Below are 14,734 nucleotides of genomic sequence, written 5' to 3'. Positions count from 1 at the left end.
TAATATCTTTCTTGCTAATGTTCTATTTAGTTCCATACATTATTGAAAATGGGGTTACTGAAGTTTCCAACTGTTACTGTTGAATCACCTATTTTTCCCTTCAGTTTTCTCAGTTATGCATCATGTATTTGGGGGCTCTTTTGCTAGATGTATACATATTAACACTTGTTATGTTTTCTGATGGATTGACCCTTTTATTATTATAGAATGCCCTTCTTTGTCTTGAGTAACAACTTCTTATCATAAAGTCTATTTTTTCCTGATATTAACAAGCTGCTCTCACATTCTTTTGGCTACTATTTGCATGGTACATCTTTTCCTATCCTTTTACTTTCAACCTGTTTGTGTCTTTGAATCTAGAATGTCTCTTGCAGACAGCATATAGTTAGATATTTTTAAGTTCATTCTGCCAGTCTCCATGTTTTGATTAAAGCATTTAATCCATTTACATGTAATGTAACTCTTGATAAGGTAAGATTTACATTTGTCACTTTGGTGTTTCTTTTCTATACATCTCATGTAAGTGCCTTTTGTCAGGTTGAAGAATTTACCTTCTATTACTTGTCTGCTAAGGTTTTAATCAGAAATAGATGTCACATTTTGTCAAGTATTTTTTCTTTATCTACTGACATAATCATATGTTAATAGTTTTAATAAACATTCTTTTTTAATAGGTAGGTAATATTTTTGTTCAATGTTCTGATCCAAAAACAAAAAGTAACTCTAGAAGCATAAGATGAGTGAAGTCTGGTAAGATACTAGATGGTAACAACAAATCTAAGAGATAGAACTAGATCCATTAGCACCAGATCTATTAGCAGTCTTATTATATTCCAGATGTTTCAGAATAAACATTAAGTACTGAAATGCCTCACTTTAATAATGACACCACTAAACTAGAAAATATCCAGAAGGTGGCAATCAGTATATCTAGAAACAATGTGATACAAAGAACTGTTGAGAGTACTGGTGCTATTTAATCTAGAAAACTGACGAATATGAAGGATCAGATATGATGACAGCTCCCACAAAAAACGAAAAGACTGTTCTTGAAAGAGAGGACATGATATTACTTCCTATTGCACTAAAGGGTAAAAGTTACTGAGGACAAAATCCTAATTCTCCTAGCAGAGAATTTATGAAGATTAGAGCCTCACAACAGCTGAATGGGCACCTCCCAGAGTGCAGGCTCCCTGTGCTGGGAGGTGTTCAGGTACAGAGTCTATCACCCCATATTATGGATACTATAGAAGGATCTCTGTCTGAGGGGGTGAAGAGGGTAGATCAGATTAGGTGATCTTGAGGATTCCCCTAACTTTAAGAGCTCGTGACTTTGTGATTCCCAAGCTGGGGATTTTGTAGAGTCCTAAACAAGAGGAATGCTGCCAGATAAGTTCACCAGGGATGTATGAGTTATACATGGGGAGCTGCCCCACCATTGCCATGCCTACCCTTACGCCCAGGGGAAAAAATCTTTCTCTTTGGATGCCTTTGAGGAACCCTCACAAGCTAGCTATTTAACTTGTCTAACACTAGCTCTGTGTGCAAGTAATAACCTCCCTTATAAAGATACATGAAGCATTTTCTAAGTACAAAATGATATACCAATGTTTAAACATAGTAAAACATTTAAATAGCCATCAAGGTAAATGGTCATCCAACATATATAGGGGAAAAGGTACTCTTAAACAGCATTAGTTGCCATTATAATCATAAGAAGAATTGCAATTATTAAGACTATTTTAATTTTTAAAAACATGAATTTACTGAGGATATAGATAAGTAAATTGAATCAAGAAAAACTAAAGCCAATTATAAAACTAAGCAAAACAGAAAAGTCAAATAATATATCATTTATTATTCAAAACAAAAAGATTTCTTGGACACATACATTGATGTTAAAGCTTAGAACAATCAGATAAGTTCTTACCATCAAACCTGTCGTATTTCAAATGCCTGCTGGCTTCTGGCACAAGAGGGATACTCGACACAGTGTCTTCATCACCACCTTCCCCATCACTTGCTAGTTCTTGCTTAAGTTTGGTGTCTAACCAGTCATTGACCAATTCCTGAGCTACCAATAAAACAAAAGCATCTATTTAATATTTCAGTTATTCCAGAAACTTCCTTCATTCATTGTTTTCATTCATTCAACAAATGTTAAGTGAGCACAGCATGTGTCAGGTAGTGTTCTAGATGCTGGGAATACAGCAGTGACCAAACGAGGAAATATAAAACCTACCACCATGAAACTTATGTTCTAACTGGGGAAGAAAGACAATAAGCAAGTAAGTCAGAAAAACAGAGCAGGGGAAGGGGAAATGGTGTACAGGAGATGGAAGATGGGTGTTGACAGTTTTAAAGTTTTTTTTTTTTGTGGGAGGAGGTAATTAGGTTTATCTATTTAATCTTTTTTAATGGAGGTACTGAGGCTTGAACCCAGGACCTCATACATGCTAAGCACACACTCTACCACTTGAGCCACACCCTCCCTCCTGACAGTTTTAAACTGGGTTATCAAAGGAGGCCTCACTGAGAAAATATTTGAGAAAAAGAGGGAAGGAAGTGAGGAAGGGAACTACATGGCTACATAAGGGAATATTATTGCATACGCAGGGAAAACAAAAGCAGAGGCCCTAAGGCAGGAGAGTGTCTAGCGTACTGGAGAAACAGCATGGGGGTAGCATGGAAGGATGAATGAGATGAGGTGGAAGAGGTAATACTGGATCAGGTTTGGAGCAGTGGTTCTAGATCAGGGGTGATTTTGCCCCCCCAGTGGATGGCTGGCAATGTCTGGAGCCATTTCTGGTTATTACAACTGGGGGAGGTGATATTAGCATCTACTGGGTAGAGCACAAAGATGCTGCTAATAAACACCCTATAATGCACAGGACAGCCCCCACAACAAAAGTTATCTGGCCCAAAATAACAATAGTGCTGAGGTTGAAAATCCTTTCTTTGGGTAAATCTTGACAACATTCTAGGTACTTTGGCTTTTATTCTGCATGCAATTGGAAGCCATGGGGGCAGAGGGTTACAAGCAAAGAGATGATGTATTTTAAGAGCATCAACTCCAACTACTATGTTAAAATAGACTACAGAGGAACAAACACAGAAGCAGGAGACTCCAGTTGGGAGACAAATATCCAGGAGAGAGGCGACAGTGACCTGGACCCAGAGTGGAGGTACTAAAAATGGTCAGATTCTAGAAAGTAATGTTTTGAGGTAGAGTTGACATGATCTGCTGATGGACTGGACACAGGATATGAGAAAAAGAAATCTATAAGGTTTTTGGCCTAAGCAACTGCAAGGATGGAGGTGCCATTTACTGAGACGGGGAAGGCCAAGGGAATAGCAAGTTTGGGCAGAAGATCAGTTCAGTTTCAAATGAGTTAGGATGAGATGCTTATGAGACATCCAAATAGGGATGTCAAATAGGTATTGGCTATATCATCTGGATTTCAAGGGAGAGCTGAAGAAATAAATGTGGGTATGGTCAGCATACAGATCATATTCAAATCCAAAGGGGATATTTAAAGTGGATGAGATCCCCAAAGGAGGAAGGTGGATAGAGAATTGGTTCAAGGATTAAGCCCTGAGGAGCTCTGGTATTCAGGGGTGAAGAGAGAAGGCAGAACCAGGAAAGTAGATTAGGAAAGAGAAACCACTGAGGCAGGAGGAAAATCAGAGAGTATGATATCCTGGAAACCAATTTCCACTTGGATTTCTTTTTTAGTGACATTCAGAAAATCTTCTTAAATATATAGTTACGAGAGAAAATGTCTTGTTAGCATCACTCTCATCATTATAATCACTGTCAAACAGCTCTTACAGACAGGGCATGGGGGTTTCAACAAAGAAAAATGTCTATTTCAGCATTACCTTCATCACTGTTATCATCATTATTGCACAGCTCTAAGGCAATGGAGTGTCTCCATATAGTAAATAATGCCAGAAGACATTTAATATAGATGGGAATGCATGATACAACACAGAAAAATGAATCAAAGTGATAGAAACTAAGTGTAAAAAAGTATACTAGCAACAGACTCTACTGGCTTTCAGAGGAAGGTAGAGAAAGGGGGCAGATATTTACAGTGTAACCCTGTGCACAACAGTTTAGATATTTATGTGTAGAATAATTTATTTGTAGAATAATTCAGATCTACTGTATGCTATTCATATTAAATAGAGGTGTACTGTGAAGTTTCCAAAAAAACAAAGAAAGGGAATGTCCTGTGGAGGGTTCAACTGTAGGAACATTGTTCGATCAGAGGCTCGAAGCCTACCCTAAATCAGACTTTCTCAAAGCATGTTCCTCAGCACACTAGCTCTTACTGAATATCAATAGATAGTTAATGAGAGGAGAAAGAAGGATATAAACCTTTGAAAACCTTGTTCCATTCAGACACTAGTACTTTCTAAAGTAGATCACTAGTTTCTTAGAATATTAATACGTATTTCAAGATAAAAATGGTTTAAGTCTAGGAAGCTTAGGAAATGGGGTAAGTAAGCTTTTTTTTTTAAACTGCAGGACTTCTTGTAACCTTAAGCAGCTGAAGTATATTATATATTCCTATTGGTGGGGTGGGAGATGGGGTGGGCTAGACACAGCCTTGCCAATTTCTGAATCAATCTCCTTTCTCCATCTCCAGTGCTACCAACCACCTGAGATCAAGTGCCATTTCTGCCCACACAGACCACTGCAACAGTCTCCCACCGATCTTCCTTTCCTTCTTTCTCCCCTATAATCCATTCTTCATATATTTAAAAAACTATTACACTTCTGCTTAAAACCCTTCAATGATGTCTAACCATACTCAGAGTAAAATCTAAATTCTTTCCCCAGGCCTACAAGCCCCCGTGTGCCATGTCTAGGCTCACTCCTGTAAGCTCATCTCCAGTGGGAAGCTCCAGCAACACTGGTCTTCCGTCAGTTCCTCAAGCACACCAAGCTTCCACTTTAACTCTTTTTGCCACCTTTCCCACTGCCTGGGATGCTTTTCCTCCATCACAGATCACCTGACTCCTTTCTGTTATTCAGGTCCAAACTCAGATGACTTACGACTGCCTGATCCTTCGTTTTTCATTTTCTTTATTCCCACTCTAGAATGTATACTTCATGAAGGCAAGGGCTTGGTCTCCTGCTCATACCCTGTTCCTTCAGTGCCTAAAACAGTACCTGGCACAGACTAATAATTTAATATATATGCTGAATAAATGAAGAAATAATCTGAATAACTGGAGACATAAACAATCCAAATGGAAAATGGCTTCTAGGACATGGCACTCTGACTTTCCTCTAACCTCAGGGGCCTCTCCTTTCCAGGCTTCTTTGCTGGTCCCTTCTGATCTCTTCATCCCTAAATGGTGGAGTTCCTTAGGGCATCAGTAACTAAAATACTCAATTCCAGAGGAGCAAATGCTTTAGGGATGCAGAGAGGTGAGGTCAGCTTTAGACTCTCTTCATAAGGAACAAAGGTGATTTATAAACTAGTGGTCAAATTAACTGTATGATACTAGATCAAGTTAACACGCTGCCCTCTGTGCCACAGGACTAATATCTATACTAACTAGTTAACTATGTTATGTCAAAACTGCGTCTGGATGTGGTTCTATTTCAAGAGACAAAATGGGCCTTGAATACAGCTGTACTTATGATACTGGAGTTAATTCCAGCGTAAATTAGCTTCAGGGAAGTAGAAAGAAACAAAAATTAAGAACAAGAGAAAAAAAACGCTTTCATTCTGTACTCTGGAATACATTATGATTTACGCTTTTAGTAAGCTGTACTCTAAAGACTTGCTAACATCGTAGCGAAAAAACGTATTCTCCTACCTTCTGCGTAGACTTCATCGTGATCCTCTATTTGCTCAGGTGTTTCCAAATCTACGATTTGGTCCCAAAGCCTTCTGGATAAATCTGAATTTCCAGCAGAAAATGCTTTTGAAACTGCAAATTCTGAAGCTTTCTCAACTCTCTTCAATATGACAGGAAAAAAGAAAAAAGCCACTAAGACAGCTTTCCTCAGGGTTAGAGAATTTTTCCCTTATTCAAGAATCTACTCTTCTGCCAACCACCAAGACACGTTCAGTTTTTCATTTTTAAAGGAACTCTGATGTTGAAACATCCACCCTAAACAATTTCATTCATTAAACATGATATTAATTGTAGTATTTTACCAACTTTTAACAGGTGTCCACAATGTTTATATTTAAGCAAAAAGCTATTTAAGCTTTAGATAACTTCTGTTTAGAGCATTAGTAATGGGATCCTGACACCCTGGATATTTTATTTAAAAAAAAAATATTTTATTAGTTTCCATGCCACTAGGACTTGCACATGAATGTGAACCAGAGGCAGGTAGCTACACTTCCTCAAATTACTACTCCTGAAAGGAATTTCCCATTGTGTATTAGGCAAACTGTAGGCTCAATAAAATTAGGATAAACAGAGTCATCGAACATAGTTATCCAGAATATTTTAACTCAACAGTGAGAATATAGTAGAAACATGGCCAAATTCATGACTGGGGAAGGGATTGGCAAAGGTGGGAAAACTCTTGGCATTCTGGTTTACCTGTGCAGTATTTAAAACTGTATTTTACAAGTAACCTCCCTGGCTTTGCCACTCCCCACAAACCAGCTTTTCTCCAGGCCTGCTGTGTTTGCAGTTTTCCAACTCAGGTAATGACAACTCTATTCTTTCAGTTGCTCAGGATGAAAACCTTGGAGTCCTTCTTGAATCTACTCTCTGTTACTCCACATATAATCTGTCAGGAAATCTGTTGACTCTAATTTCAAAATACATCCAGAAGCTGACTCCTTCTTGTTACCTCCACTGCTATCACTCTAGTCCAAGGCACCACCCTTCCTGACAGGTTTTCTGGAATAGCCTCGTACCACAGCAGCCAGAGAAACCCCTTTAAAATGAAAGCTGTCTCATGTTAACTCCACTTAAACAGAGTTCCCTGTCTCCCTCAGAATAAAAACTGAAGTTCTTCCACAGTGCTTCATGGTCCTGCACCATCAGGCCTCATGTGGGCTCTCCAACTTCGCCTGCTGCTCCTCCCGCTGCCCACTCCTCTTCGGCCACACTGACCTCCTTGTTCATTCCTCCTCAAAGATGACAAGTGTGGTTCCACCTCAGGCCTCTGTGCTTTCCTCCGCTCTGCTGACTGGTCTCCCCTTCACCTTCTCAAGTCTTTACTCATATGTCACCTTGGCAGGAAGGCCTTCTCTGACTATCCCATAGGGAAGTGTAAGCATCCTTCTCCTGGCTCTCCCTGTTCCCCTCCTCGGTTCTGACTTCCACTATAGCACTTATGACCTTATAATGTACTTTATCGGTTATTGTCTCCCTTAATGAGAACGTAAGCAGGGAGTTTTGTCTTCTTCATAAGTGAAACCCCTATAGCACCTAGAACAGTGCTCGGCAACAGATGCCCCATAAATATTTGTTAAAGAATGAATATGTAAAAGATTTATTTTAAAAAAGTTGCACTTTCCCATAATTTACATTGTTGCCTGATCTATTTTGAAAATGATTTTTCCTCTTGTCCTCTGTGGAAAGACTGGGAGTACAACCGTCAAGACTTGCCATGGGCTTTATTTTTTAACTCTCAAAGGTTTCATATATTAAGTTTGAATTAGACAGAAGCAGAGGAATAAAGTTGTAAAATCAAGGGTAACTTGAAAAATATGTAGAAAATAGAACATATGGGAAAAGATACAAATGAGAAGAAGGCATGATATAATCAGGGTCAGGAAAATTTCATTCATTCTTTATGAAGTCACTCAGATTTATTCTCTCTCGGTCTCTGATGTGCCCAAATCTATGCTGGTGGTATATGTCATTTATTGGATGGTCACAGTATGCTTGGCACACAGTCCTTCCCTTTAAGGTTCTTAAATTCTAAGGCAAAAAAAAATGACATATATTGTATGTGTTTATATGTATGTACATATACATATATATAAACATCTATTTGTAACTAATGCACAGATAATCAACTCTAATTTTTTAAATCAATCCCCACAAACAAAAAATTAACGACAAAAACAAGATTGTAGACTTAGCTCCTCAGGATATGGGTGAAAGAAATGACTTCACATGATACATCATCTCACCTGAGTTTGAATTTGTGCAGATTTTAACAAAGGAGGTAGAGAGCTTGGAGACAGGAGAAGGAAGGTTGATTTGGATCCTAGTGAAGGACAGAGTCTGGTACAGACAAGTCAGGGAGTAACGAAAAAAGTCTGCTTGGCTCTAATAGAGCAAGTGCTTGGGATATCACTTAAAATGAAGATTTTGGGAAAAAATACTAGATGATAGTAAGGATTATAAATAATCTGTTTCCTTGTTTTAAACTATTATATTCTTACAATATTTTTTTTCAATTTAAATACACAGGAGACAGGAGAGGGCTCACGTGTCTATCTAAGAACTTATTCTTTACATAAGTTGACTGAGGGTCGTTCTGTTCCCAGGTCTGTGGGCACTAAGCGGAAAACAAAAGTAAAAGTTCTGTTTTTAAAGTTCACTTTAGTTTCGGTTTCATATGCCATGTGTGCAGCAAACAACTCAAGAATGGTCTTAAAGCAATATAAGATGATTTTTTTAAAAAACTGAGTATCTTCAAAATTTATTACTCAGTAACTATGCTATACAGAAGTATATAATTTATAAAGGAACTTTCCTGGCATTCCTGTGACCTTAGAAACGCTTACTACGCGCTCCTCATGTCCCCCAGCACACACCATGACCCACTGGGGACCTTTGGAACCTGTTGCCGCCAGTGCAGAAACAGTAGCTACATGCTCTCCTCCACCTCCTTAGGGCCAGCAGGTACAAACACGAGTTCCTTGGCACATCCTCATGTGCAAACTGCATGTTCATATGTAATAGTTCTGTGAGCAATATATTTTTTGAAAGTACTCAATTCTTTCTTATTCACCCTGGATGTAAGCAAATGCTTGATGCTGTATCTGTGTCTATGAATGCCAAAATAGCTCCAAGGAAGAGTATTAGAAGATGGGATTAAAGCCAGAAAAAGATATCACAAAAAAAGAAAATTACAGGCCAATATCACTGACGAACATGCGTGTAAAAATCCTCAACAATCCAATTTAAAGATGAGTGGAAGACCTGAATAGACATTTTTCCAAAGAAGACACACAGACAGCCAACGGGCATATGTAAAGAGCTCAGTATCATTAACCATCAGAGATATGCAGTTAAAACCACAATGAGGTATCACTCACACCTATCAGAATGGCTATCATCAAAAGGACCACAAACAATAAATGCTGGCAAGGATGTGGAGAAAAAGGAACCCTCATACGCTGTTGGTGGAAATATAAATCGGTGTAGCCATTGTGGAACAGTAGGGAGGTTTCTCAGAAAACTTAAAATAGAACTACCATATGATCCAGCAATTGCACTCCTAGATACGTATCTGAAAAAATGAAAACACTAAGTCAAAAAGATACACACACTGCAATTTTCATAACAGCATTATGTGTAATTGCCAAGATATGGAAGCAACCTAACTGTCCATCAACAGAGGAATGGATAAAGATGTGTACATATATAATAGAATACTACTCAGTCACAAAGAAGAATGAAATTTTGCCATTTGCAAAACATGGATGAACTTGGAGGATATAATACTAAGTGAAATAAGTCAGGCAGAGAAAGGTCAATACTGTATGACTCACTTAAATGTGGAATCTAAAAAATAAAACAAACTAGTAAATATACCAAAAAGGAAACAGACTCACAAATATAGAGAACGAACTAGTGGTTATCTGTGGGGAAAGCGAAGGGGAGAGGGGCAAGATAGGGGCAGGAGATTAAGAGGTACGAACCATTATGTATAAAATAAGCTACAAGGATATATTGTGCAACTCAGGGAATAGATCCAGTATTTCAGAATAACTATAAATGGAGTATAACCTTTAGAAATTGTGAATCACTATGTTGTACACCTGTAACCTATGTAATATTGTACATCAACTACATCTCAATTAAAAAAAAGAAGATGGGATTAGGTGATTGAGGGGTTCACTGAGGGGGGCATCTCAAGCTGAGCATTAAGGGAAGGATCTGGATTGGCCTCTGAGAGAGGCTGGGGATCAGCATGAACCAAAGTAAAAGGAAGACTTATCTGTTAGAGGGGAAGGAGATTGGCCTGAGAGGAGTCATGCAGCGTATCAGTAAAAGGGCTGTTGTAGGTAGACTGATGTTACAGGTAGATTGATAGAGGACCTTCAATGCCCATTTGGAATTTATGGAGTTTCCTCCGATGGCAGGCAGAATCACTGAAGGTTCAAGAGTAGAGAACTGACACAATGGAAATGTTTAGAAAGCTCAAAGTGGCAGAATACACTGGACCAGAACATCAAGTCAGTCTATCAAATCAGGATGCAGATGAGTTGTAAATCATGGTAGACTGCTGCATTTGGATGACCTGCCGCAAGACTTAAGAGTTCTATCAAGATCTGCCTGATTCTAAATAACTTCAACATCCCTGAGGATGACTCACCGACATTTCAGCCTCAAGGTTTTCTTGATCTCTTGTATGCCAACAGCCTTCCCCTCAACTGTGCTTCAGCAACCCACTGACATGGTCATCCTGATCCATGTTCCCCAGAAAATTTTCCATTGTTCAAACCAGGTGCTGATAACCTCCTCTCCAACATCAACCTCCTACCCATCTCCCTCTTTCATTCTTCCTAATCCATACATTAGTGGTGTACCTAATCAAGTCCTCTAGTCACCATATGCCATCTCCTTCTCCCAACCTATGAGTCCTTTACAGGGTGCCTTTCCTTCACTACTCTGTGTGGATACTCAGTTACTTTCCTACATAAGCCTCAAATCTCTTGTTCCTTTGCCTCTCCAATGAAAAGCTTCAAGCCTGGACCAATCTGATCTACCAGTTCTTGGTACCACAAAAAATTATGGTTATCTGCTTCAGCCAAGTACCCAGTGACCTTCCTTTTCTGTCCTGAAGAAAGCCCTTTCTCAACCTTCCCCATGTTCCACATCCTTTCCATGTATGTCCCTCTCTTCCACTTGAGTGGTCTATTCAAGTGGATTTGGAAGTCTTAGGTCTAGAGGCTATAACTGTTTAGGGTAGACCTGGAGTTGGGATTTATTATGAAACAAAGTCAGAAAAGAAGAGAGAAGTGAACAGAAGAGAAGAGGAAAGAGTGTTAGAAGAAGACAGTGGAGGAGAGGGTTTCTAGGATAAAAAAGTGATAGCTGTTATCAAACAAACTAAAAAGTTTGAGGGCAAAGAAGAGACCACTAGATTTGGTCAGGAAGTCATTTATGACAACTTTCTGTGGAGTGGTAAGAAATGGAAACCGAAGGAAAATGATTGTGGACACAAGAGGGTAATAACAAATACAAGGGCAAGGAGTCCAGGCTGTATATCCAAAGACACTGGAGAAGAAAAAGAAATAGTATGGCTACCAGCATGGACTGTGGATGAAATGAGGACTTGCTGATTTTTTTCAAGAAAGGAAAGTTTGAGAGTATAATGAAGAAAGAGCTACTGCAGAAGTTTTAGAGGAATGATAAAAGAAATGATAAAAAGCTAACCAAGTCAAGCTGGCTGTCAACTGCATGAAAGAGGAAAATGGTGCAGACAAGTCAGAGCAGAATTTTTCCCTTGTTTTACCTAAATCTTCCACTCTGGAGGAGCCAGGAACTAAATGCACAGTTAAGCCTCGCAGGGGCTTGGCACTGGGACTTTCAACACCGACATGCAAGTTAAGCCTAAGGGAGGCTGAGGAGTGGGCTTCCCAGAGGTAGCATCAAGGATGGTGGACCCATCTTACTGCCTTCTAAGTCAGGCTTTCTGCAGGAGCCAGGAAGCTTCCCTAGCCCCATCTAAATGAGAGCCCCCGACCATGTGCTTCCATCACATCCTTAATTCTCTCAACAGTCTAAACTAAGTTATTTAGCCCACACTGGACTATAAACTCTGGGAAGGCAGAAACTGTACCTGTCCCCTGCACTCTTTTACCTCCAGTGCCCAACACAGTGAGCTAGGACTTAGTAAGAACTTCATAAATAGTGGCTGGGTGAAAAAATGGTTAACAATGATTATATCCAGTCTAGGTTCCATCTGGCCTGATGCTTACAATGCCTGTCAATTTACATAAGTAACAGCTCTTCAAAATACTATCAGGCTGAAGAATATTTCCTTAGGAAAATACTGCATGATTTTGAAACACATGGTACACAAATGAATTGAGTATAGCAAGTTGCCAAAATGACACTCAGAGGTATGCACCTGAAGTAGTTTAACAGTACTTTCAACTTAAATGGTACTTGGACTCAAAAGTATACATCTCAGGCCTAGAAGAGGCCTCAGAGGTTATCTAACCCAATCCCCCCTTCACTAAATGCTCAGATACTACTCCTCATTAGCCCTAACAAGTGACCGTTTAGAATCCATTCGAATACCTCCAGTGATAGAAAATACACCTCTGTAAGACTGCCTGCTCCATCCTAGGGTTGCTCTAGTCATTAGAAGATTCTTACTTGTGATGCATGTGTAACTTTTACCTATTGTATTGGTCCCACAGGTCAATGTAACTATAGTACAGTCTTTCCAGTTATCTGAGGAAGGCCACAATGTCTTCTCCTAAGGCTTGTCCTCCCCTTCTCCTTTAATCCTCTTCAGGTGATCCTCATGGCATTTGAGAGAGATGTCTACACCTGTTTTGTCACTCACACTTTCATAAGAATTAACATACCACGAAAAAATAACTAGAGTATAAAACTGAGGCAACATATACAGTTACATGGGAATGAAAATAGCGAAGTATGTGCAAAATGGAGACCTCTTAGTATTCCTATTCCATCTGATTATGTTTGACTCTAAATTCTCTATCTTAATTATGAAATATCCTTACCTTAATCCAGTGCTCCACATTATCAGGATCAAACACAGGCTGTAGAAAATATACACAAAATATGAGTACACAGCAGTATATTTATCAACTCTGCCATTTTAATCTGGCCTTCTGATTAAAGCATATAGATAAGTGTCCTTTAGTCTTTCTTCAAAGCATTTCATTAGAAAGTTCAGCAAAAAAGAATACAGAATGCCAACGGGAGGAAGAAACATGAAGACTTCTCTGGAACATCTTCTGACTGTTTTTATCTCTTACCTAGGCCTATCTTGAGATTCTGATTTAACTGGTCTGGGGTAGGGCCCATGCATCAGTATTTTTTAAAGCTCCCCAGGGTTAAGAGCCAAGATAGAGGAGTGCTGCATATAATATTCCTTATAAAAACCTAACCAGCACTGATTAATTAGCCAGATCATTCAACTGTTAGGGAAGTAAATCTGCTTGGAGAAAGGTATGCACCTCTCCTCAGGCTCATCTTCTCAGGAATAATCTGTATTTACTTACAACAGGGAGACCATTTGGTTCAATAAGAACTCGGGGGTGGAGTGAGTGATAACCAATTTCACACTGTTTTACAAAGCAGAAAATGAGGCAGAAATCACATAAATTTCCACCAAGGTCAGTCAAATATTAATCTGAAATTAGAAATCAGATTAGTAGGATGCCTCTTTTCTTCACTTTCTGTAACTTTTAGATCTTTGCAAAATTCCCTCTAATAGTCACTTAACAAATAGAGGTATTTGCTTTGCTAATAATTCAGGTAGGTTTTTAAGTAAATAAGGGGTTATCTAAACTAGCAACTGACACGTGGAGGAGGGAAAGGTATTATACTCTCACTTACGTAACACTTCCCTTCAAAGAACTAATTAACGCAGCTGTACTGCTGAATAATTCTGTCACTGCAACAAAGAAACAGCTGATCCTGTTAAAGCACAATCGAACTTCAAGGCTCTTGTGATTTTACCTTTTTATCCTCTAGGCAGTAACAATGAGCAGTAGCAGCAAAAAAATCGTCCCTTTTGGGGTCCCAAAAATTGTCCCCAATTTTTATCTTTCATCATCCAGTTTATACCCATAACTCATATGGATCCAGTCCATTATGGAACCTGGACAATAGGAGCAGACTGTTTCCAAGTCTCTCTAGTGGTCCAGTCTGCACCCTCCAGCATCTGGAACAAGATATTCCCCAAGTGGAGTATGTCCAGTGCATTATTTAGCTGGTATACTTAGAATAAACTGCAAGCACAATTGCCCAGGGAACTCAAAAAAGGTCATATGTGTGTACATATATATATATTTAAGAAAGTGTAACTTAAGAGTGAAAACAGCTGTGAAGCTACTCTGGCACTGAAAGGTGAGAAGCCACGCCATTTGGTACTCTCATTTACATTTAAAGCATTTATTTTTGTGTCTGTTAAAAAGGTAGTCTGTAGAAAGCACACATCGTGTGACTGTGACTTTGCACATGTCATTTATATATGTTTCAAGTTTAAAGAAGGGATATCAGTTTTCCCTGTCTGTGGGTGCTAATGCATCAAAGGAGTGACAAATATAAAGAGGCTCTGTTTTTTCAGTGTTGCTTGGAAATGAAAATAGCAAGGTTAATCAAGTATTGATATGGTCATTAACTACTTGCATTCCTGAGTTCATTTTAGATACTTTATGTAAAACTAGAAGGGAAGAGATATGAGACAGAGGACTTAACGTGAAGATCTTAGCCATCCAATAAAGTACAGTGCCCTGTGATTTGCAAAACATAAAAAAGAAAAGAAAAGAAACTGTGTGGGAACTTCCTTAAAACC

At 38.9% G+C, this 14,734-nt stretch overlaps 1 protein-coding gene across 2 annotated transcripts in view; it reads right to left on the bottom strand.

The window, feature by feature from the left end:
* The window catches only part of CCDC191 (coiled-coil domain containing 191), an 83,111-nt gene that overhangs the window by 67,768 nt on the left and 609 nt on the right, over positions 1-14,734 (bottom strand). For both annotated transcript variants that reach the window (XM_006211384.4, XM_031681046.2), the window contains exons 2-4: positions 12,933-12,971; positions 5,839-5,980; positions 1,931-2,074 (exon numbers count right to left, since the gene is read on the bottom strand). In XM_006211384.4, coding sequence (XP_006211446.2) covers positions 1,931-2,074; positions 5,839-5,980; positions 12,933-12,971 — 325 coding nt within the window. The remainder of the gene's footprint in view (positions 1-1,930; positions 2,075-5,838; positions 5,981-12,932; positions 12,972-14,734) is intronic.

This window comes from Vicugna pacos, chromosome 1 (assembly GCF_048564905.1).
Source record: "Vicugna pacos chromosome 1, VicPac4, whole genome shotgun sequence".
Taxonomy (NCBI): domain Eukaryota; kingdom Metazoa; phylum Chordata; class Mammalia; order Artiodactyla; family Camelidae; genus Vicugna; species Vicugna pacos.
Note: the sequence above shows the minus strand (reverse complement) of the source record. Positions and strands in the feature narration are given on the sequence as shown.